The 25300-nt window shown below is 38.7% G+C and overlaps 1 protein-coding gene and 1 long non-coding RNA gene across 4 annotated transcripts in view; one reads left to right on the top strand and one right to left on the bottom strand.

The window, feature by feature from the left end:
• LOC105226650 (uncharacterized) overlaps window positions 1–25085 on the top strand; it is a 91355-nt gene extending 66270 nt beyond the window's left edge. The window contains exons 6-20 of the mRNA XM_029550361.2: window positions 1936–4409; window positions 4508–5105; window positions 15188–15448; window positions 15526–15716; window positions 15788–16138; window positions 16197–16291; window positions 16352–16574; window positions 16633–16724; window positions 16792–17519; window positions 17591–17742; window positions 17800–17867; window positions 18030–18169; window positions 18234–18355; window positions 19245–19607; window positions 19664–25085. Of these exons, the coding sequence (XP_029406221.2) occupies window positions 1936–4409; window positions 4508–5105; window positions 15188–15448; window positions 15526–15716; window positions 15788–16138; window positions 16197–16291; window positions 16352–16574; window positions 16633–16724; window positions 16792–17519; window positions 17591–17742; window positions 17800–17867; window positions 18030–18169; window positions 18234–18355; window positions 19245–19607; window positions 19664–19823 (6018 nt within the window). The 3' untranslated portion in view covers window positions 19824–25085. The remainder of the gene's footprint in view (window positions 1–1935; window positions 4410–4507; window positions 5106–15187; window positions 15449–15525; window positions 15717–15787; window positions 16139–16196; window positions 16292–16351; window positions 16575–16632; window positions 16725–16791; window positions 17520–17590; window positions 17743–17799; window positions 17868–18029; window positions 18170–18233; window positions 18356–19244; window positions 19608–19663) is intronic.
• Window positions 6018–8295, bottom strand: LOC125776598 (uncharacterized). 3 transcript variants are annotated; one of them, XR_007421851.1, is made up of 3 exons: window positions 7814–8295; window positions 7442–7753; window positions 6018–7382 (listed from the first exon to the last, which is right to left on the bottom strand). It is a non-coding gene; the product is annotated as an uncharacterized LOC125776598 (long non-coding RNA). The 3 variants fall into 3 exon arrangements; XR_007421853.1 differs by having other exon boundaries at window positions 6018–7365; XR_007421852.1 differs by having other exon boundaries at window positions 7442–7735.
• Window positions 25086–25300: the final 215 nt, after the last annotated feature.

Below are 25300 nucleotides of genomic sequence, written 5' to 3'. Positions count from 1 at the left end.
ATTATCGATCGACTGAAAACGGGTTCCAAGGAGCGGCAATTTCAGTTTGAGGAACAAGAAAAAATAACACGGAGTCATTTTTTCTCTCCGTTTCGATGATTGTCGACTTGTTTGCATGTCAAACTAATAAACCTATATCTCATCGGCAGTTATAATGTTGTCCATGAATGTGGCATCCAAATTAGCACGATCAAGCATGTCTAAAGAGACTTGTTTATGGTACTGTTTATGAAAAAAATTCAGCTTTATTGAGACGAGTCGAGCATGAACGCCTTTCATATCCAAAATATCCACCAAATTATTCGAATGTACTCACGAGAGACGTTGAGCTCTGTTGCAATCTCTTTAACACTTTGCTAACCATTTTCAAGCACCCTATCCTTCACTTTTTTAATATTTTCATCAGTTGAAGAGGTGGAAGGTCATCATGTCTTCACCGATCGCCTCACCGTCTTTGAAGACTTTATACCACTCGTAGACTTGTGTTTTTGATAACACTGAATCGCCGTAAGCCTTCTCCAACATTCGCAATGTTACGAGTACAAAATTTGAGAAAAATTTTTTGTTCGATATTTTTATCCATTGTAAAATCACAACGCACTACGGAGGCATACCGACCTAAGAAGCTGTTGTAAACAATCTTTCACAGATCGCGCTCGCAGTCCTACCAACTTGGCAAAGTACATTTTTTTGAAATATAATTTACCCGGGGAATTTAAATACGATTTTCGGGTTCACACAATAAAGTTGGCGTATATGTAGACAGATGAGGAGCTCTAATGTTGATCATTGGTGGGTGTACCATATATCGTAGAGTCTCTAACATTTCTTTTAGGGTGTTACAAACATCGTGGCAAACTTAACGCCCTTGTTCAGGGTATAAAAAAAAAAACTTAAGTTGATTTGCTAGTGAAATATGTACATTTCTGCTTTATATAAATTGTTGGTGGACCTTCGGTATTTCGGTCACTTGTTTACGATAGTATCAATTAATGGACGTCTGATTAATGTGGGTAGTGCACGAAATTATGGCCGCGAAGGTCGTTCTGCAATAAAAAGTCGATTGTTATATTTTTGCTTTGCCCGGGCCTTGAACTTTCGATCCACAGACATGAATTTTGTGCACTCGGCAACGCCGCAATCTTGTTGCAATATCTACTATCGGCATATTTTCCAAGAATTTCACTTTTCTCTTAATTGATAAGCTGCAATATTTTATTATGAATAATTAATATAAAATTTAACGCTTTACCGAATTTATTTTAAACAAGCCGAAGTGTGTATTTATTGCAAAATTCTAATTAAGTTGCCCATTGTTTTCGTGTAAATAAAGCCATTCGACATAAACAAATTAGTATGCACCTCCCCACCCTTACCTACGAGCACACATTTTCATACACTTGTAGTGGGGCTAGTATTTTTGTTGGTGTAGGCATGGCATGAGTAAGTCCCAGTCCCAGTACAAGTGCCGCACATGAAAATGCTTTTCCGAAGCAAATAAAATGAGAGATAAACGCACTCGCAACAGCACACCACCACATACACAAAAGCACACATCCAAACTACTGGTACACTTGCCATAATGGGCGTCCCGAATCTGTAGGAGGGTGTGTGTGTGTGTTTACGTGGTTGTGCTCCTCGCCTGTACATAAATGAATATTGCGATATTTCGCTCGGTGAAAATTTGGTTTTATTTGTGCATTTCGTCGATATCCTCCATTTAACGGCGCAGTGTGTGGAAATTCGGCGAAATCGGGTCTCAATTGAAAGACGTCTACGAAATGTGTGTTAAACAGACACTCGCGCAGCCACAGCAAAGCAATGTTTATCAAATAGGCAATAACTAGTATGATAAAGGGAGGGGAGGACGGATAATATTTATGATGAAACGGTCATCGTGAGCAATAATAAAAATTTGTTTATTTTTCATTCTAGATTAATATGGAGAAGCGTAGAAATACCTTGGATCGTTTCCAACGTTTGGGTTTTGGTCGGAAGTCGACTCCAGCATCGAGCGGTGCATCAGCGGACGGCAGTGGCTCGTCGCGAAATCGAAAATCGAACGAAAAATCCGAAAGACTAAGAGAACTAACTGAGCTACTGCGCGGAAATAGATCCTCGCCAACTCCACCGCCTGTACCGCCGCCACGTAAGCCGCGTAATGGATCACATTCGGCGTCGAATAGTTTGGAGCGGGCAGATACACAAGTACATACCCCTGCAGTGAGGACTGCTTCTGCCGGCACCTATTCCATTGAAAGCCTCGAGCCGCCAACGTCATTCACGTCAAATCGCATTGATGATATTATGTTGATGGACCAGGAGGAGGACCAAAGTGTACACAAGACGAAATCAGGTGTTGGCGATTGTGCAAAACAAATCCATAATTCCTCGCTTGTGGCATCAACCACAGCAGGAGAAGATGTAGCTATGCGAACTGGAGCTGCAGTGGCACAAGCATCAACAAACCGTTTATACGATACACTCAAACCAAATACGAGTCTGTCGAATTTCGAATCGTTAATGAGCAGAGAGAAATCAAAGTCGCCGCCGCCGCGATCTTTTGCTAACATCGTTGCGAGTAGCGTTGTGAATACGGACGATGCGCGACTGGCCGACAGTTCAGGTATAGCTACGAAACTGGCGAGACCAGAATCTCGCACGGTAATCGGTTCATATACCCAAAAGGGTATACCGTTTCGGTCGGCGTCGTTTTCACAAATTGACCTTTCGTCTGGAAAGTACAAAAAGTCTTCGTGGAGCGCATTGCGTGATCGGTTGTGGCGTGACAAAGTTGTTGGCTCAGTGGATTCAGCAACCAATACGAAAAAGCCAAGTAATAGTGAAGAGGCGAGAAACGACTTGACTCCTGCAGTAAAAGTCGAAGGGAAAGTGAAGTCCGAACCCGATTGGATTTACATTCCATTGAAGAAGAAATCCGAAATGAGTATTAATTTGAACTACGGTCAGGATATGAAGAGCTTAGAATCGCCAGACGTTATACCGGAGGAAGATATATTTAACACCGATTTGGAACATGCATCAACTACTACAGAAGACTGCAGTGCTGAAGGTTTACAGCACAACCTCATTATTGCGCACGCGAAAATGGAATCGTTGACAGATACAATACAATCTGAAAATGACTACACCATTGATGCGAAAGAAATTGCGGTCTCTATTGAACCAGTGCCGGCAGTTGGGGAGGCGGAGGAAGGTGCTGTTGAAAAAGCCAAAGTGATTGAACAGCCGACCATTCTAGAACCCATTATTGCCGATGTTATCGAACCAAATGTAGCCACTTTAGTGGAAGAAAGAATCGCGTTAGAATCTCCGCCAGACAATTTGCTGCAGACGGCTACTACATGCCTTATACCAGTGCCAGTATATGAATGTGCTGCACAGGATTGGCGCTTGGAGAATCCACCACAGGAGTGGGTGGAAGTGCAACCTGAAGAATTTGGCATTATACCGGAAACAATAGAGCCACTACACTCACTAAACGATTGTGTGAATGTGAAACCTATACCAAAAACCGCGCAGGAGTATCGTGTGGAAAATGTACCGACGATCTCAGTCAGCCGTTCCTCTGAAGAGGCAGATGATAAATGTATTTTAAGAAGAAAGGACACGTTCGACGAGGAATTCAGTGATCTCGTAGAGCGCCGTCAAGCTTCAATAGATACTGCAGAGCTCAGTAAACGATATAGCCAAGACGATATAGATGTCGGAAAGGAAAAGCGAGCATCATTTGATGCAATCACTACACGACACAGTGCAGACGAACGTAAACGTATCGATAAGTCGAAACGAAGGAAGGGTATGTACATTGACAATGCTGCGTGGAATGAAGCTGATAGTGTAGAGGCGCACAATCGAGGTCTGGCACTGGACATTTCATTAGCAACCAACATGAATGTGATTAAGCCGAATACATCGGAGGATTGTGGTATTATGTATATCAATAGCCCACCCACTGATGAAAACAGAACCCCAGGTTCGCTATACTCACCCGAAATAAATACTCCCGAATCTGACAAACCATTAGTTTGGACAAAAGCTGATCGGCTTACTAGTTTTAGTTTGCAAAGCTCCGAAGAAAAGGATGAATTACAGAGTGGGAGCCTTAGTGCGGGTAGTGGCAATGCTGCATTAGCTGGTCTTTCTCGCAACAATAAAAGTTTTCCCTTTCTGCGCACAGATTCGGTGTCTGATAACGAGAGCGATCGAGGTACATCGCAATGCCGACAACGTGCCAGCCCCAGTCCCGTTCCAGGCGATTACGATTTCAAACGATTTTCCAAACGACCACTACGTGGACCATATGGCCAAATGTTGGAGAAGGAAATGAAAAAGCCTAATAAAATGCACTACGAGGAAATTTTAGAAGACCTTCGCGAGTCCGAAATGTAAGTACAAAGAATTGTTTAAGAATTTCAGACCTTTTAGTAACATTTACAACACAGCAAAAATATTTACATATATGATATATAATATTAACCCCCAGCTCATCGCAACCACGTCGCCCACGTGCCGCCTGCGATGACTCCAGCGCCCTTACAACGAATACAGTGCGCAACATACCTCACCATTCGAACTCGATGCGAGTTCGCAAGTCGAACACATACCTGCCCGTACCTGCTCACACGCGTGCTGCGTCCACACCTTCCAAAATAGAGAATGTGAATAAAGACAGCGGCATCGGCAGCTTGGATAAGATAAATCTACATGAAAAACGCTACCAAAGCACTTTGGATAACTCCGTGACTCGCGATGATAAGAATTATCTTGATGCAGGTCATCATTATGCCCAACAACATCATCATCAGCGTGAAATAAAACGCGCTGCCTCCGAGGCTCCGGTCCAGAAAAGCCATCACAGCAAACGCAGCCAGTCTATGAGTGGTGAGAAAACAGCCTCAGGCGGCAATCACATAGCACATCAAGCGAAGCGAAGCCTCGATGCGACCACTGGCGCAGGTGCCAAGGCCAAAAGCGGTGCGGGTAAAAACTCAACTGTGGTGCCCTCACAGGAACTGCTGGCCGAGTTGCTGAAAGGCTCCAGCGAAAAGCTGATATCTGAGCAGAGGAAACAAATGGCTGCGGTAAGTTAAAGTCTGCACTCTACTATGTCCTAATATAAAATTTATAAATTTCCGGTTGCGTAGACAGTGGCATGCAAAAGTGTGCAGTCGAATACTGAAGTTTCATTACTTTTATGTTCTACTATACGATATTGAGTGTTTCGGTTTTCCGTGGTGCTACTAAAATTTTCACAATTGCACGAGTTATTGTATTTACTAGTTGCCGGAAGACATTGCTAGAGCAAAGAGCAAATCGTTATGTAAGCATCGACGCCGTGCAACAGGTTTTGTTCATTTCACATTTAACTTCGCCAATCAAGGGCCCATCGGGAGGCACTAAGAAGCCAGAGAGTATTTGATTAAGAGTCCGCATATGTATATGTATATCCAGTTATGTCTAAATTAATGGTAGTGCGAGTGAGGAAATGCTTTTATGCGAAACAAAATGATCCCTTTGTAATATCAATTACACTTGAAATTCTATTTTCAGATTAACATAACTAAAGACTAAAGTAAGCGTAAACCTATTTTCACAATAGTATAATACATTTCACGTGGACCGACCTTTTCGAGTTATATGTAAAATGTACTCGTATATACAAGTATAATCGGGGCTTAAAGCGCATCATAACTATTAAGGCAACACAATTAGAATTTTTTTATAGAAAATATTAAATTAAAGCAAAAAATAAATGTATTTTACAAGCCCTACGTCGAAGGATCTATACATTTGCTGAAAACTTTAAAATCATAGCTTTGTGGCAAATTTAATATATCCTATTCAGAGTATAATATATTTTAATCAAAGATATTTTAATCAAAGATAAACACATGTGGTCAAAATGGATAGCCAGACAAATAAACTGACTTGACTTCAAAAAAAAAAAGCTTTAAAATTGTTGGTCACCAGTGGCATGAGTAAATATACGAGTACATAATACTTGTACAATTTGAATAAATTTTGGAAAAGCGAAAGCACTTTTCTCACCCATAAGTTAGCACTGCTTTTTGTGAACATAACTGTGCTATACATACATAAATATGGAGGTGCGTGGATTGTTACTACTTAAGAAGAGATATGTAATTCATTGGATTTTGATTTTGAAGGAAAAACATTTTCTTTATCGGATCGTTGATTAAACTTCTTTTTGGCTTAATTTATTGTTTAATCGATATGAAATACAATAGTTCTGGTTTTCGGTATATTTACCCTATAAACATATAAACGTTAGATGGGTCAAAAAAAAGTAATTTCTCTAGAACACTGGCGTGTAACAATTTGAAATGATATTTTTTTATTATTATTCATTTAGTTAAAAAATGTATAAAAAAAATGTGGCTTAAAATAATGAAACTTCACCGGTTATATCTTCTGTTGAGCATTCAATATCCTAAACATGAAGCAAGATATTTTTTCAAGCTGTTGCAATCGAGATTTGCATTTTTTATGTGATAATAAGAAAATAGAAAACTATAAGGTGAACAACATTCATGTTACAATTAAGAGCTAATTTTTATAGAGATGTCTTAGAACCTATTTCTCCGAGTACCAAGCGAAAAAAACTTCGGTTTTTTAATCAACCGTTATATACAAAGAGCGTTCTTAAGTAAAAACAGAACAAACGGTTTTTTCGGCAAAATAAATTTATTTTATTCAAATAGTCTCCTTCTGCTTCCGAACGAGTGTTTCAGCTTGTTGGCCGGTATGGCCGCCAGTGCAAGCTCTTTGAAGAGCCCCTGCGTCTGCATAACGCTTTCCTTTCATGGGCAAATGCATTTTGCCGAAAAGGAACAAGTCGCTCGGTGCCATATCAGGTGAATACGGGGAGTGGTTAATGGTTAAAATGTGATTTTTGTTTAAATAATCGTCCTTCGCAATTGATAGCAGATTCTAACGCACCAGTCGACATACAGACGGCGCCACCAGAGGGCGCTAGATTCCTGTTTACTTTGGAAAGCACCTTGTGCCACTATGACCTAAAAATAGTACTGTGATCTAATTTTTAAATTCTTAATTTTTTCACTACAATATATGTATGTCTCTCCTCAAAGTAATCTTCCTTGGTCTTAATACACCTGTGCCAACGTTTTCTTCAATCCTCCAAACAGTTCTTAAAGTAATTTTTTTAGGAATGGCCTTCAAAGCGCATAGCGATTCACATTTAATGTCTTCAATCAACTCAAAACGGTTTTCCCGGAGCTGTTGTTTGAGTTAGCTGAATGGCTTTGTATTCTTTGTTGACAGTTTGGCCGCTCGAAAAGAACACGGAGTACACCACACCTTCATAATCGAAAAAACTGTCAACATAACTTTAATTCTGACCTGATTTGACGTGTTTTTTTCGAGTTGGGCTCACCTTTGCCGTGATATTCGGCCGTTTCATCTGTTTCCGGGTCGTAAGCATAGATCCAAAACTCATCGCTAGTAGCAAAACGTTGCATGTCATCCTGGTATTCGGAAAGCATTGTTTCACACGTGTATATTAACCATTTCTCTGGTCTAAAGAACCTCAGTTATAAGTATGTATTGTTGAATAGAAAACTCCTCCCAACTTTAATCAAGAACATAGCATTGTGTCCTACGCCATTCAGATGCTTGAACCGAATCTGCCAACGGATTCGATCCCAATTGATCTATTCTGGTCATGTATCTAGATTTACCAAAAATACTATAATAGTTATAGATGGACATTTACTGTATTTATAACTATAGAAAAATTGAATTATACCTAAAATCCCACGTCACCATTGAACGGAATTCACACTTGTCTAGTCCAAAGGCATTCTGAACTTCGAACTCATACTTATTTCTCGAAATAAATTTCAACAGTTTAAGATCTTTGAGAACTTCATGACTTCTTTTTTAATGCTTTTTCAATAGGTTAGAATAACCTTGCCGAGTGGGTAGAGAAAAAATAGAGTAATTTTGTACCGTTGTTTTCAAGTTGACACCATTTACCGTTTCCTTGAAAACTGCTGTCAAATGAGCAAAGAGAAAAGTTCACAGCCGCGACGACGCGAGTTAATACAGTAGCATCCAAATTGCGAAAGTTTGGAAAAGAGAGCTTGTTGCTTTGTGCGCATGTAGCCATTCCCGAGTGCTTTCACAATGCCTACCATAAGTATAAACAAGCTGAGGGTAGTGTTTATGTTTGTGGGAGCGCCAAAATATAATTTCACCGTGTTTTCCAGTCCATGAAGAAACGTTTTTTTTTTTTGCTCACATGTCGTAAACATGTCTGTATGTATATTTTCACTTGTGCTGTAAATATTGCGTAGAAATAATATGTGGCTTTGTTGTACTTATCGCCAAAATGAAATTACGAAGTGACCTGGTGGGCAATTCGTGTGGCTTTCCGCTCCAAACACTTGTTGTTGCCGCTACAGGTCTCCGAGCGCACATTCCTACGGACTTCCGTGAGAAGAGCGCGCAAGTTTTGTAAGAATGCTTTTCAATTGCGGCGCTCAGAGAGCGCACGTCGAAAATATACAAGACAATATTGAAAGGAAGAAGAAGAAGAAGCAAAGAGACAAGCGGAAGAAGAAGAGCGCGTGTTCGCCAAGAAGAAGAGTCGCTAGCAGTGGCAGTCGTAGCGAAGTAGCGAAAATTTAGCCTTTTTACGTGCGTCGGTTGTGGCGAAAAATTGTTTAATTTGTTTTATTTTTCACGTCGAACATTTAAGCAACGCATCAAACAATTAATTTTCCATAGTTTAGGCGCGAATACAAAAATAAAAAATTGTAACAAAACAACAACAATAACAAAATACAATCATTTAAAAAACGAAACGAAAGTGACCACCAGAAAACCCAAACAACACATACAAAAAGTAGGACAACCGTTGTCGGCAACACTTGAAAAATTTCCGAATTTCAGTAGAAAAACGCTTTCCAAACGATTTGCTGTGAAATTGTGTACCAGGAGAAGGCCAATAATTGCAGCTGAAAAGTTGATGTCGAAAATTTTCAAATCCCCTCTGTGTATGTATGTGCGTATAGGCGTCTGTCCAGCCAGATAACCAGCTGCAGGCATGTGACTTTGTGTGTTGGGTGTGTGCGTTCAATGGCGCACGAAGACATGCGGAATATTTCCGAAATTTGCGAAATCTGCATCTGGCGCGGACACGGCTTGTGTGTTTTGAATATTAGTCTAGGAAAATCAAGCTTGCCAAAGCTAACAGCAACAATAAAAAATGTATAAATTTTCAAATACGCAGCTGCAAAGCAAGGCGTTCGTATATACATGTGTGTGTGTGTGTGTGTGTGTGCATGGCACTTACAAGTGGCTTAAGTGGCAGTCGAATCCTTTTTTCACTCGTAAAAAGCCAGTGGAGTGTAGAAATTTTACGTTGTGTACACATAAAATCGCACCTGCGTATACGCTACATAGCTACACTGCCGTACAAACATACATACATGTGTATGTATACACAAAATCGGTGAATACAAGCGCATATATGAGTGAGTGAATTGCAGCAAATGTAATTTGGCAGCCTGTGGCAGGCTGCTGGCTGCTGCTGCAGTGGTACGTCCTTGCGACAGGCCGAAGGAGAGCTTTGCAAGTTGCGCGTTGAATGTTCTAAAGTTGATAAATACTTAAGTTTAAATTTGAGAAAAACAAAATACGTTTTTCAAATATTTGCTTTGTCTACAACGAGTGTGTTGAATCCTTAGCTTTGCTGCCAAAATGTTGCTGAAAGAGCGCGTAATCTTTCATAGCGCACACTGCTCTCGCGCATCCCCGCTCTCACCTGGCTACTGTAAATAATTCGTATCGGAGAATTTGTTTTTTCGCTTTTATTTTGCGCTTGAGTACATCTGCGTGCGTGTGCATGTATATACATATAACGGAATTGCTACTAAAAAATGGGTGTTTGGCATATTTATGCGCATTTTGCATTTTTGGGGATTTCATATAATATGTATGTACCGTCATACTCGTAGAAGAAATCGGAATGCTGAAATGAGAAAATAGAAATTAAACCTAATAATATTTGCGGATTATTAAAAAGTGAAATCTTTTGGACTACTTGGTAGAGCATGCAGGCAGTTCTACGTATGTATGTACATAGTTGTTGTGGCCACAAACACGCGCATGCCATCATCATTAGTCCGTTGGCGTACGCTTGGCGAAATCCGAAAATAATCAAACATTCATACTTACATACACGCGTTGAAGTATGTACATATGTATGTATGTATGTGGCAATCGGTGTCTCATGCGCCTGTTGCCTTACTCTATCAGGCGGCTGCGATTATGCTATAATAACAAGTAGACAGAAATTGAAATGTTTCCGCTCGTCCTCTCCTGCCCACCACTCCGGCGCCGACATCTTGCTCACAAAAGCGAAAGAACAGAAAATACTAGCGAATGTGGCAACCACTGTGCCTTGCGCGCTATCAGCACCTGCGGGCAGCACTGTAGTCCTCAGCACCCCGTGCACGCTGTCAAGCCCCACAACGCTGACGTGTGAATGTTAGCACATGTAACAAGCACGCGACAAGCTTGTTAGTGCTTTCAGATAATTTTCTATAAAATATTTTCAACACAACAAAAGCGACCGTTCGACTGCTGCCTTGAGTGTTTGTTGTTGTGGTTGCCAGTGCCATTGTGGGTTATGCGCTGCTCGGTGGAGTTGGGTTGTTGAATTGCTGGCACACGCCTCACCAAGAGTGCGCGGCGGAAGCGCAACGTCACCCGAGAGCGGTGAAGTGACATGCGGGTGATGAGGGTGCTGTGTCGGGAATAAGTGCAGTAGCAAAGTCATTATTCCTATGAGTATCTAAAGGGGCACATACTTATATGCATGGCTAGATACATATACATATGTATGTGTGAGTGTGTAAAGTCACATAAGAGCCTTGTATGCCAGTCAGCGGAAGCGCTTTTTATTCAAAGCCGTTACATCCCACTGGCTGGTTAGTCGATTGGTTAAATGGGGTAGCGTGCCAAAGGCAACTATTGTTAGGCCTTTGTGGCTGGATACATGCCTGCACACACACACACACAGCCACTTACTCGCGTATAAACTCGGGCGCATGCAGACTACTCAACCGAAAGTGGGTCGCTGCTGCAGCATTAATTGATGTCGCTGCCAATAGGTTTGTTTTGTACAGCGTTGTTCACTTACAACGCCACACATGCATACTCACATGCACGCAACCGCACTCAGTCAGCTGCAGCTGCAGTGTCTGCTGTTTTAATAGTCGCGTTGAGTGGCGCGGGCGTCATTGCCAAGCGAACGCTATTTAACGCTGTCATTGTTGCCGAGACATTGTGTTAGCGTTAAATGCAGCGTTTAGTGGCGTGCCAAAGCGTAGCTTCCGTGATTGCTCATACGCAGTGCACAACCTGGAGTATGCGCATCGATGTGTTGTTCTGCTTTGCTTTGGAACGCCAACACGCAGGTACTCCTGCACTTACGCACCCAAGCGTTCAGCATTTGGAGTTCAGTTAAACCTTTACGCTGCTCCTCATCGTTTGTGGTTTGAATGAGTTTTTGTTAGTGTTGAAAATCGCTGTGAGCGCTTGAAATTCTGTCAGCTTTGAAAAATATTCAAGTGAAATTGAAGTGAAGCTTTTTTGCGATTTTTCGAGTGAAGTAAAAAAATTTCAAAAAAAAAAAGAAAGTGAAAAAAACTGTTTTATAGCTAGTGGGAAATGTAGTGAATCTTTTACATGAGTAACAACTGTATTGCTTTTTTATGGCATAAATCCGTTGGAGAAAGGATGCAAATCAGCTTCTGAACTCTTTCAACCTGTTTGCAATTTAGAAATTTAAGCGAATATGCTGTAAAGACGGTCTTCGGTGCGCTCTGCTTGCATTTATATGCTCGGTTCACCGTTTTCTTATTCCATTTTTGTTTTTGTTGTATTTTTTTACCGCCATTTGCTTACATCCTTCTGGCTGTGGCATTTGGCAGCCTTGAATAAAACACTTCAAAGTGAGGAGCAAATAGCGCCGCGAAACTATAAACACCCTGAGTGGGCATAGAGGTGAAAACAAGTTTTCATGCAAAATATAACAGCCTTGACAGGCGACAGCATCAACAATAACAATAACTAGTGCACAACATGTTTTTTCCTTTCAGGTGTAGTTTAGTACACTCGTTCGTACTTAGTTTATGATGGGCGGAAAAAAATACCTGTTTACAATGCCATGGGTTGCATTAGGGTGGATCGGGTTTTTATTACTTTTCTCTTCCACACTTCAATAGTCGAAAGGTTTGGAAATTTTGAAAAGGCGCAATTTTTTAACTTTCACGCCTTGGCACTTATTTCAGGTTGCTTAATTTTGAAAATGTTGTCATACATCGACCAAGGTATTTCAAGCCATAATTATCAATATGTGATGTCTTCGTATCTATGTAAGTCTACATAAGCTTCCTGTCCTGGGGAACGTGCCTGCAGAAATCGCTAATATATTCAGAGCAATGTACAATTTTTGTAGAGAGAATATATTGTAATGGTCGTCTACAATTCAACAAGCGTTGGAAAGTGGCGAATCGAACATACTATACGCGATGCTCAAACAAACGAACGGCAGTTGTGGTGCAACGCTGCGCTAACATGTCTTTTCACGCATGCCCAATAGTGTAATCATAACTGGGATAAAAAAATTGCAGAAGTAGTGTAGTTCCAATCAAATGTACATATAGGAGCGCACTTAAGTTATTAAACCTCTTAGGTTATAAATTGGCATAGATTGGGGACTTCGGGGAATTCGCCTACAAAGTCGCAGGTCTTAGATAAAAGCAAACTAGAGGCCTGTTGGCTTATACTGTGCAATTTGAACCATAACCAGTCACCTTTATCCTTTAAACGTTAACAGATAGCTTCTAATTTTCGAATACGACTATTTCATTTCATATTCTTCCAGAAGTCCAATCTTGTCCCATACTTATTTGATCACGACAATTACATAGAAGTATTGAGTTCGCCTTGTAAAATATACCAATAATACCACTCTCTTATACCCTGAACAGGGTACACGCATTACAAACTGATCGCACAAAGTCTAGTTCTTGCATGGAAAACTTTTTTAATTTCAAGAGAATTCCTCACGAAATTTGGCAGGGAATATTGTCCAAGACAACGTTTTCACCTCGGAGGAAATTGTTCAAATCATATAGATGGCATACACAATGACCGATCAAAATGAAGACAAAAACCTTTTTGTACTTTTTTATGCTATAAGAAATGTACTTGTTGAGGGTATTACAGTTTCGGTGCAGCCGAAGTAAATTTGTTTTCTTTTCTGTCATCAATCACCCTAATATAACCTTTGTAGCACACATTTGTATGCTTGTATGAATATCCATATTTATTTATATAATATTGAATAAGTACTGCAACATACATGTACATATATATATAATATATGTATGTACATAAATGCTCTTCTCATGGAGCCTCAACTGCATATTTTGCTGTTTTATTTCCTGTTTTAGCCTATTTAAAGTCCTCGGCTGCGTAACTATCCGCGCGTATCAACTAGTGGATGAGCTAAAATTCTAACATTGCCACCTGAGTGCTTCGACAAAAGCAGGCGGGCATGCCCGCTAGTTAACTGTACATTGCTTTCTGACTGCAACTCGGTGGGTGTATCATGTGCTAAAGCTGGGAATAATTGGGAGTAAAAATATAAAAATAATTGCAACGGCATTTCAGCCTTAACAATAGATGACCTCTCACGAGTCCTGAATGCTTTGTTGCCACAATAAAGCTCACATAAGCACCAAAGCGTTTAGTAAGCTCTTCAAGTGGGTGATGTATTGTAGAACAATAAACAATTTTATCAAATTTAAGAATCTATTATTCTTTCAGAGAAAAAGTTGTTCGAATGTAATGAAATCAGGGATATTCAGCCAAGTGAATAGTTTGTCATAGCTATACCGTTAGATAATATTAATGTTTTGTGCTGACATTAAATGAGAAGGGAGGAATAAGAGTGATGGGGTAGATTAAATTTCGATATTCAAATTTAGGAAATGGTCAAGTGTGGACAGTGCTCGGTTGAGATACACACTGCCACGTCCGTTTAGCTTGGGTTACATATACTGGGGTACTCGTATATCATACAATACTAAGCGTTAGTTCTTGGTAACTCTTTTAGTAACCGAAAACTAAATTAGTCGAATAAAGAGAGAAGAGAAGTAACAGGCTGACATGGTCACTTCTGCATTAAGTGAATTTTAATAAGGCCTGACACATTAAGTTGGTGTCAGTGTAATAAGAACTTATTTGTTTATAATAGTTTTGATAAACTGCTTACAAGTTCACAGCAAATAGTCCACTTCTGAATCAAGTGCTTGAGATCTATACGTGATATGAAGATGTTTGTCATTCTTTATGGCTCAAGGGACTAAATGGTACAGCTTATTGTAATTTAATATCGGTAGAATATTTGATGTCCAGCCCCCTATCTGTGATGGTCCCAATGTTAGCGAAAATCTTTCAAAAAGAGCAGTTCAATACATGCGTACCTTATTCCACAGAGCTCATCAAAGGAAAATGCTGTTAATAACTAACCTAAAGTGAATAGTAACTAACAAGTTTAGAAAGAAAACAAAAACAAACAAAAAGTTCAAAGTAGTGAAAAATATTATCTTAACATAACCTCTAGATACCAAATACAATAATATATGTAAAATATTTTAACAAACAACAAACATAATCAGTAAGCATTGAAAATGACTCATAACCGTGAAAGTTTGCGGCTCAGCTTGCTTGATTTGCAACAGAACACACCGGCGACTTCAAACGGCAGTAGTAATAATGTCAGTGTTTCACAAACCATGTCTGTGATGGCCAATCAAGCCATCACTACCGCCGTGAATCGAATCAACAAAGTCATTGTCGCACATCAAAACGACAAGTGCGAGCGGCTGAAGAAAATGCAATCCATCACCTGTTCCGATTCGGAGGATGACTCCGAACGCCGCGCACAACTCGAAATTAATAATCGTTGGAATTACGGGCACTATGATGGTGTAAGTGGAATGCTAAACATTTTATTTGATGTCTATGCAACTGGAGATAGTTTGTAGCTGAACATTGTTATGAACACTAATTAATTTTGCGGCAAATCTTTCGCTTTCAGGACACACGTACACATGTGGTGCAGGAGATCTTACGCAATGAACAGTCATATGTCGAGTCACTGCAAACAATCGTCTCAAAATATTTTAAGGTACTCAAGTCTCCCGAACATGCTGGCATGATCGATTCTCGCACCGTGGATGAGATATTCTTTATGGTACCCGACATACTGGAAATACACCAAAAATTCCTGGCTGAATTGAAATCGCGTTGGGATAGTTGGGAGGCAAACCAAAAAGTTGGCGATGCTTTCCTGGAAACGGTGAGTTGCGTTTACACAGTTGTGAGAATATTTTTTCAAGAAAATCATTTAACGTTTTGCTGCATTGATCGCCACAGTTTTCCAAGTTGGAGGTTTTGGAGGTGTATACATCTTTTGTGAATAACTGTAATCGTGCCAAGAATGCTATCCGCTCTACGAAACATCAGCGACCCTCGTTTGCGAAATTCCTAGAAATGACTGCACGTGAGCATAAAGGCAAATTGACCCTGGACAATTTGCTCATCAAACCGGTGCAGAAATTTCCAAAGTAAACCCTCCTTGTGATTCAACAACTAATTGTAGTTGCTATATGATTGCTTCTTTCGCTCTCTTTTGCAGTTACGAAATGCTCTTTCAAAGACTCATAAAACACACCGATCGCGATCATCCCGATCAGAAACATCTGCAGGATGTGCTCAAGCTTGTTCACGATATACTTGTCCATATCAATTGTAAAGAGCGTGAAATTCTCGAAAATGGTCAACGCGAGGCGACATTGCGTGAACTTGAGGGTGTCATCGAGGGCATAACAGATCTGATAACATCCGATCGACAGTTTCTACTTTTCGATTTGGTTTCGATGCCATCGGGTCAAGGGGCGCGCAAAGAGCGTGGTTTCTTTCTCTTTAATGACCTATTGGTGTTGACGAGCATCAAGAAACGCAGCGGCACAATACGAAAACCCAACCCGTGAGTTTGATTTCAGTGTGTAAAGTCACATCTCATACATGTGTATGGTTTCTTACAGTTCTACCTGCCCAGGCACCGTGGCCTCAACACTGGATACCAACAAATATAAGTTCCTTACCAAGATCTCACTGGATTGCTTAGAAATCGTGAAGAGTAAGTATTTTATTGAGTTTGATTTTCAATAATTAAAGAGACTTCTTCCGTAACTAATAGCGAAAGATGAAAATGTGAAGCGCATAATGAACGAAATCGAAAATTTAGCCGAAGACTGTAATAAGTTACAACAAATCGCCGATGTCACTGCATCACTCAAGTATCCACACCAGTATCTGGAGGATGTCATACGTGAATTACTGCGAGATGTACAGCGTCAGCTATCGGAGCGTCAGACCAATGACACACAATTGAATATGCTGGATCTGCTGGTTAACTCACCGTAAGCTGCCAACAAAAACTTACAATGAATACATTTTAACGCGCAAATTTCTCTCTAGGAATGGAAGTCAGAAACTCTCGATCGTCTTCAGCAAAGCTGAGAAACGAACACAGTGGGAGGAGACCTTCAATGAAGCCAAACAGAAGTTGGGTAAGCTTAGTGTTATGCCATTCGTTTCCAAGTTTTACTTAATGTGTCTTTTTTTTACTTTTCACAGCTGCCACTCTCGAGCGACATCCCATTCCAGAGTTTCTGATGTCGATACCGATACGTAAAACCCGCGCTGGTTTACAGTTCACTTGCGCCGCAGCAACGCTCAGCGAAAAGCGAGACGTGTGGGTGTGCAACAGTGACGGCTATGTGGGCCAAGTCTGCATAATGTCCCTCTACCCGGAACCGAACGTCACTAGCTGTAATGGCGTCTGCAATGCGCGCATACTTTGTGTAGCCTCCGTACCCGCCTACAATTCGAGCAATAGAAATTCCACAGGCAGTGGAACGCAGCTTCAACAACAGGCACAACAAACGCTCCCACGCAGCGCCAGCACCACACCGCAGCACAGTTACACACAACAATTGCGCGATTATCGCAAAAGCATTTCTCCAAACTTCCAGCCGCCCACAATGATTGGCACGCCGGAGAAGAAAAAAACGCCGTCGGCACCGACAGCTGGTGCGGTGAACCCTATTGGCTCCTGCGTTGGTAAGGACAGTGCAAATGGTGACACTAGCGGTGACAACCAACTGGATTTGAATCTCAGCTCCAGCGATGACGAAACCGACACAGCTCTAGCGAACGTCAGTGCCTCCGTTGGCGGCGCCGTCAACACTGACAGCGGCACAATTGAACGCGTACCAAGTCCGGCGCCGTCAACACAGACGATCGCCTCGATGACATTGCCGGGTAGCAGCAGCAGCGGCACGCCATCGCACCACTCACATCAAGTAAGCCACTCTGGATGCTCTATTGTTAAGTGTCTAGTTGCTCATGTGGAATTCTCTTTGAATATTTGTAGGACTCGAATCCAGATGAAGGAGAAGGTAATTTATCAACAATGTGGATCGGCACGGAAGACGGTTGCATTCATGTCTACAATAGCACCGATAATATACGCATCAAGAAGAACCGCATAAAGATCGAACATCAGTCGGCTGTGTATTCCATATTGTATGTCGAAGTAGATCGAGGGTTCTGAACTCATTTGTAATTATTCATATTTTTCAGGTACCTAGACAATAGGGTTTTTGTCTCCTTAGCTAATGGTGATATTTGTGTTTACTTGCGTGATGGTGGTGAGTTTCTTTTGCATTTGCTGGACATAAAATTTCTAACCTAACAACTTATAACTACCATATACCATGTCTTCAGTACAGACTAGTTTGAGTTCGATATTCTTTGTTGAATATTCTTATCTAGATCCTATATTTGGATTAATTTACAATTTGTATTTGCAGTTGTCTGGAATACCAGTTCGTCGCATTGTCTTTCAATCGGTACTGTAACAAGTCCCGTTACGAAGTTGCTGAATGTGCACGGAAAACTATGGTGCTCCATTCAAGGCATCATAAAGGTTTTAGATACAGAGACTTTGTTGGTGAGTATCGGTTCCCAACCTTTTCTGTAATATTAGGAAAATGTGTTGCAATTTATACTTTCAGGTGGTAAACCAAATACAAATCTCATCTGATTCGAAACCTATTACCAACATGACGGTGTCGAATAATTACGTGTGGATTTCGATACAAAACTCGGCACATATCAAGTGTTTTCATTCCATGAGGTAAATATTTGAGGTTATATTTAATTGTTAATGAATATACATAACGGAATATATTTAGAAAATATATTTCTGGTTAATTAGAGGGATTCGAGTTATATCGCCATTTTATTAGGAACTATGTCGCAAAGACCCCTTGCGTAACAAGTAATATTTTTTTACTATAACTTGTCCATTATAATTTCATTCTTCGGTATTCAAGTATGCCAACTCTATTGCCTTTGAAAACCCTGTTGGTTCAGTCCTAATCCTTCTGAGTAGGCTCATCAACCGATTATCTATTACCGAGTCTGTGCTTTTTCTTTTCTTTTCATTTTCTCAAAAAAAAAAATTTGGTTGATAAAGACAGCTGAGCAGCACCTTAAATATATAAAAAAGACATGGTGCTCGTACCGTTCAAGAACCGCATTCTTCGTGGCACGAATCACTGAACACAATGGTAAAATGGTAACGATTTAAGCTTGGAATTGGGGCACCGTATTTTCGAGCCTGATCTATAGAATCAGTGTATCGTTCATCTATGTTAATTGAATTTGACAGTAAAATCTACTTCTTTTCAAACGATTACAACCTTTTACACCACCCGTATGTACCTATAATATAATACAACATGAATACATATGGAGACTTGTAGTTGTGATTTATAAATATAATATATAAGAATTTGCGATTTAGTTGACTTCAGTCCACTTTATATCGTATCGGGGTGAGCGCCTCTTTGTTCATCAGATGTCTTCTATTAAGCCCTTCAGGTTGCCGTAAAATCCGGCTCATCACTGCAGCATTCTTAGGACCGTTTAATCCACTTTAGCTCAAATAGAGAAACTCGTTTTCAATAATTCTAAATATTTTTGCCAGAAAATATAATTAATAATAAATTCTGACATTTTAGCCATCAGTTAATAGCCGAAGTTAACTTAGCGCCAGCTGTGAATAAAATGCTCTCGAATTGTGATGAGATTATACGCCAGCACAAGGCCGCCTGTTTGCGTGTCACCTCGCTGCTGTCCTGCCGCGATCTCATTTGGATTGGCACCAGTGCGGGCGTGTTGCTCACCATACCAGCGCAAGGCTTCGAGAAGGGCGTACAAACTGTGGTGCCCACTGGCATTCCACACGGCCACACCGGTCATGTGCGTTTCCTGACATTCGTAGAGACGAGTGGTCTCAGTGCAGAAGGCAGCGGCAGCAGTACAGGGTCGACGGGACGAGATAACGATAGCGCTGTGAGCAGCAATGAATACAGGAGTCATAGGTATGTGCTTTGGCATTTAACTATTTTCTACTATGCTTATACAAATCTGCTTACAGTTCCACGAAGCATATGAAACCGAAAGCGGAATCGAGTACCATACTAGTGATATCCGGCGGTGATGGCTACGAGGACTTCCGTAATTCGGGTGCAAATTCGTTAAGTGAAATCGCCGGCCGCGAAGACAGCACCAATCATTTACTGATATGGCAAATTTGAAGTAGGCGACGCAAGAACCGTTGGAAGGAATTGCTTTCACGGTGGAAAAACAACAACTAGTGGTGGCAGCGTAGTCCGGGCGGATACCGGCGAAAGCGTGGAATCAATCGACACACCAGCACGAGCATCTAAAATGCGACGTTGCAGCGACGAGCGATTCTCACGAAACAGGTGCGATTTTATATTGCGTAACAAGCTTCGCGGGAGCCGACCGTTCACTACATAAGGATAAACACAACCCCCAAAACAAACACACAAATAAACACGCAAATTGACGAAGTTGTTGGGTAATGTGAATGGACAATTTATAATTTGCCATTTCGAGAGAGAAAGATTTTGTGAGAGAATTTAAATTTTTTTGTTTACCTTTTTGGCGGGAAAAGTGCGCGAATGTGCGGAAATGGAAAATGTGAGATCGACAGTTGGCTGTTGGAATTTAGTACTGATCAGTGAGATTAAAATTGCTGAGAAACTCACTTACATACAACCCTTGGCGTCTACCGTTGACGGCACTTTCGTCACGTGTGTCGAATTCAAACGATAACAATTCGAAAAGCGATCGTGCAAAACGCTTTTATCGTTAAGTAAACCAAACCATGTTTGAAATCGTGTGTACCTTCATACATACCTACATTTATATATATATGTATATGTATGTGCATGTGCATACATACATATGTATACAGGCAAATGGCGACTGTGAAGTGTTTATTCACAACATTTGAGAATTTGCCTGAAATCTAAACCTCTTTGCTCCATTCTAAACAGCTGTTTACAACATACTCGTACATAGCTGCAATGCATACATACATACTTACAAATAAAATTAAGAACAATATTCCTATACATATAAATATATTTACATATTACTTGCATACATACACACACATATTTTAATTACATTTGTAGACTAAATTACCGCACACACTTTTATATGGAAGACCGTTAAATACTTGCGCACACGCAAACACACACATACACGTGTGTACATGCAAAAAAGGCAAATGAAACATGCAAAAAGCGGAAATAATAAATTTTATTGAACTGAAACTGAATAATGTGCCAAAATGTGTTTCCTTTGCTATAACAATTGAAAATTATGAAATTTCAAACAATTACATATGTACATATATACAGGCATACACTAATTTATGTACATACATACATATGTATCTAAACAAACATACGCATATTCGTATGTATTGGATTTAGACAAATCAGCTCGGACAGCTCCAACTTGTGGGGTTTGTGCGAGAAACTATTTTCCTTATTTAAAAACAAAAACTAAAACAAAAAGAGAAACACAAACAATCTTTTTTGTATATTAAGCAACTTAAAAACGTAGCAGAATGTATAAAAAATATATACTATATATGTATATATGTATGAATTTAGTACATAATAACTGTATACACACTACTTACAAACAAATTAATTGAGAACAAACATACATACCTAGAAAATTATATTTAATGGGCGCAAATGCAGAGCCCCGGAAATATATATTTGAACCGATTGAACAATAATAAAATAAATCTACTATTTAAGCACTATTTACAATAAACATTAACTAAGCTGAAACTAATAACAAATTATACTGGTAATTGTTTAAAATAAAATATTAAATAATTATATAAATTATATTGAAGGTTATCATCATTGAAGCTATAAAGTTAAAGTTAATAAAACTGTAAAAACAGAACTCTTCCAAAATTAAGTTTTCCAGCGAAATGTTATGAATGTATAGCTTATATAAGGAGTGTTAAGGAGCTCAAGTTTCGAAACTGGCATGTGTGATTCAGTGAGAAATTGCAACTCAAGCTTGACTAAGCTGGGAGTGGTGTGACATACGTGAGATTTCGAAAACAAAAATCAAAAGTAGTTGTATTTACTTTTATAAAACTAAGTTGCTGAGTGTTAGCCGCAAGTCTATATAAATGTATAAAGGTCGCCTTTCTGTCTGTAACCAGTGACGGGTCGAGATTTGTAACCCAATCCCCTTTTTTCTACTAATTAACTGAACTCTTAAGGGAGCTTGACTCGGCTATAATCGCATAAGCGGTGTCTACGCCAATTAAGAAGAAGAAGAAGGGAGCTGCAATTTTCCACAACTTTTCGAACTGAAAACCGAACCACTTTTATAAAAGTTTAATGTCGGTGCAACATTTTTACCAAATGTAAAGTTAACTTTTTGGTAAATTACAAATGATTTATACAATACACATTCATTTAGCTGAATTGAAGCGTTTGCGTTGCTCGGAGAAATATAATAAAAGAATCTGCGAAAAATTTGATAAATTCTGTGCCAAGAGGATGCTTTAAATTTCACGTTTGTCTGTACGTGCACACACACACACAAATACTTAAGCATTCTTTATTATATGCTGGATTTAACTTATAGTAATCTAAAAACATTATTTAATCTTTTTTGTTTTTGTAGTTCACATTTGTATTTAGTAATTAATTTGTATTTTATTGTAAGAGTTCACATATTTTGGTTATGTTGTTGTGTACAATTTTGTTCAATAACTTGTAAAAATAAATACTTAAATATACGGGATAATACTAAGGCACTTCAGTAACTGGACAATCGCAAAAGTTTGTGTTGCAAGTCTTCCACTTACAAGAAACTAGAAAATTTACAACACTCACCAGAAATGCCTTTCGCTAACTGTTATGTTATGTTTCTATGTTCAATATGTTATGCTTGTTTCTTAGAATTTAACATAATAACGGAGGCCGATAATCTTGCCGATAATTAGACCACAATCAACCATTTAGTTGCATTTAGATTCTTAGCAGTTCCGAATTCCGAGGCTATTTTTGAAGATTGTCGAAATTGTCCTTTCGTATTGATCAGCAATAAATGATGTAAGCTTTCTAAAATTTCCCATGTAATCTTAAACTGAAAAGAGTGTCTGCGACCGACTTCATTGAGAATTATTCATAAATAATTGCACATCTATTATTGTTGTGCTTTTATAGTGGCATGACGCAATGATAAAATGTTGCCGAGGTGGAAGTTTGAAGTGAACTCAAATAGGGGTCAATCAGTTTATATGCAGAGATCTGACTATTCCTTTTTAAAAATGATGCTTTCGCTTAAAGTATCAAGTATTCGACTAGCTGTTTCAGAGAAGTTAAGTTCCTGTCGAATTCTTCGGTTATGTATTCAGACTGAGTTTTACGGCAAGTTTCCTTTAACAAGAAGTAAACCTACACTCAAAGTTAACAAAAGAAACATTCGAATTATTGCAATATTAAGTTTTTTCTGTTCGGCAACCTGACAGTTGTTGTGGTCCAGCTGGGTTGCCTGTTATGTTGAAACACCCGTTGTTCTCGTCATTTTTGTGTGCACTCTTGTACGTACGAGCATCTCCCGTATCTTCAGAACTACTAAAAAAACATACATACATACTTACATATATGGACAGACAATTTATGTGGATAGAAAAAGTAAAGAATTTAGTATAAAACATTAATATATTGAAGTTGGTTAACATTAACGGAATATTAAATTAAACAATTAAATTAAACAACTAAAAAACACATTCGTAAATCAATGTAAACTTAACGAGTTAAATGCATAAATGTTTAAACAAATACCTTTGCTACTGAATCTTAATCCAAAAAGCTAAAAAAACAGTAAATAAAACAACCATATTAAACAAACCGTTAAATTTTAAATAACATTTATTGCATTGATATTTTACCGGTATCAAGATGAATATATAAATATACAAATACATACAAACAGTTGTAAATTGAGGCCATAGCCGGGCAAAAGAAAATAATTGAAAATATTTAAAGTTTCTTATACAAAAATAAACGGTTGTTTTCTAATTTTCTATGAAGCATAACATTTGATATCATCATTTTATTGGAACTTTTAAGACTTTATATAAAGAAATAAAAACATAAATGCAAATTTAAACGAGCAAAGACTTGCAAAAAAATAATAATTCATAAGCAAATAATTATATAAAATTGTATTGTAAATTATATTAATTAAGTACGCATGTATGTATATTTGTAATTTTCAACGGTAAAAACACTTACTTAAGGATTTTTGTGTCAGGCAAAGTTCAAAAGCAGTTTCGAAGTAGTTCTACATATATGATTGTACTCATATTTCGTATTCGAAATCAAAAATCTCACTTCACTATTAAAAAAATCTATATTCTTATTTTTCACTTCACTGTATATATGTATGTATGTACAAATCTCTATCTAGACGTTTTTCTAAAGCATACTTATCTGATAATTCGAGCCTGTCTTCATTTGCTTTGACAACCTCAGTGCTTGCACGTACTTACTTACATATCTGAACTTTTGTGTCCGCTTTCACTTGCATTACTAACGGTATTGGCATGATCCCCAACAATAGCTGCTTGAGCTTTCAAACTCTCAATACACATACAACGTAAAGCATTACATGTAGTACTTACACCAACAACAGTAAACAACAATATATCCATACACACATACAAAATACATACATATGTATATAAGAGTGCACATATGTACTTTGAGCTACATACATTTGTATTATGTACAAATGGTGGTTTTCAGCAGCATCAGAGGAGTTGAATTTACCGTTAAACCGATATACAATATACAAACTGGAGAAATACCATACAAAAAAATAATAAATATTTGATATTTTCGATGTGAATTTATTGCATTCATTTTGTGTATTTGTAATGTAATTAGTTGGTATTATATTTAATAAGAAGTAATGTAATGATAGGCGATGCGTTAATGCGTTAATTAATAATCTCACTTAGTACATACACACATACATATGTACTTACTATCTATTTTGAAGAAGCCGAACGGATTTGACGAAATATATGTATGTAAATCGGTGATTAAGTTATTATTGTTGTATTGTATAAAAAATAAATTAAGTGTTGTTATATTCTACATACATACAAACATTTACTACTTATAAATACATACATACATATGCACATGCTCGCACACATGGAGAATACATTGATTAATATGTACCTACATATGTGCTTATGTATGTAATTGTATATTTGGAGTGTTTTTGATAAAATTGCAATCTACTATGTCAGTTCAGTTGAGAATGCGGAGTGTTGTGAAGAGACGTGAGTGAAATAAGATTTGACTACTGAAATTTAAAACTAATAAAAGCACAAGTGATTTGGAAAGTGGTTATGGCGGCTGCTTATTGTAAGAACCGATGAAATATTTAATAAAAAATAAATTAATTGAGTTGATTTGTTTATGATGGATTGTGCGTTTTATTTAATTATTTCACACTTTTAGAAAAAAATAAAAACAAGAAAAAACCTTTAATTTCGACTGCACCGAACCTTTCACAACCGCATCGTTGCCTCAGACAATAATTTATGTCCAACCTCGCAAAGATATCTTTTCAAATGAAAAAGTTTTCCACACAAACACTTGATTCCGATTGTTCAGTTTGTATGGCAGCTGTATTCCAT

This window comes from Bactrocera dorsalis, chromosome 2, assembly GCF_023373825.1.
Source record: "Bactrocera dorsalis isolate Fly_Bdor chromosome 2, ASM2337382v1, whole genome shotgun sequence".
Taxonomy (NCBI): domain Eukaryota; kingdom Metazoa; phylum Arthropoda; class Insecta; order Diptera; family Tephritidae; genus Bactrocera; species Bactrocera dorsalis.
The sequence above is the reverse complement of the archived record's forward strand: the minus strand, read 5'-3'. Positions and strand labels throughout refer to the sequence as shown.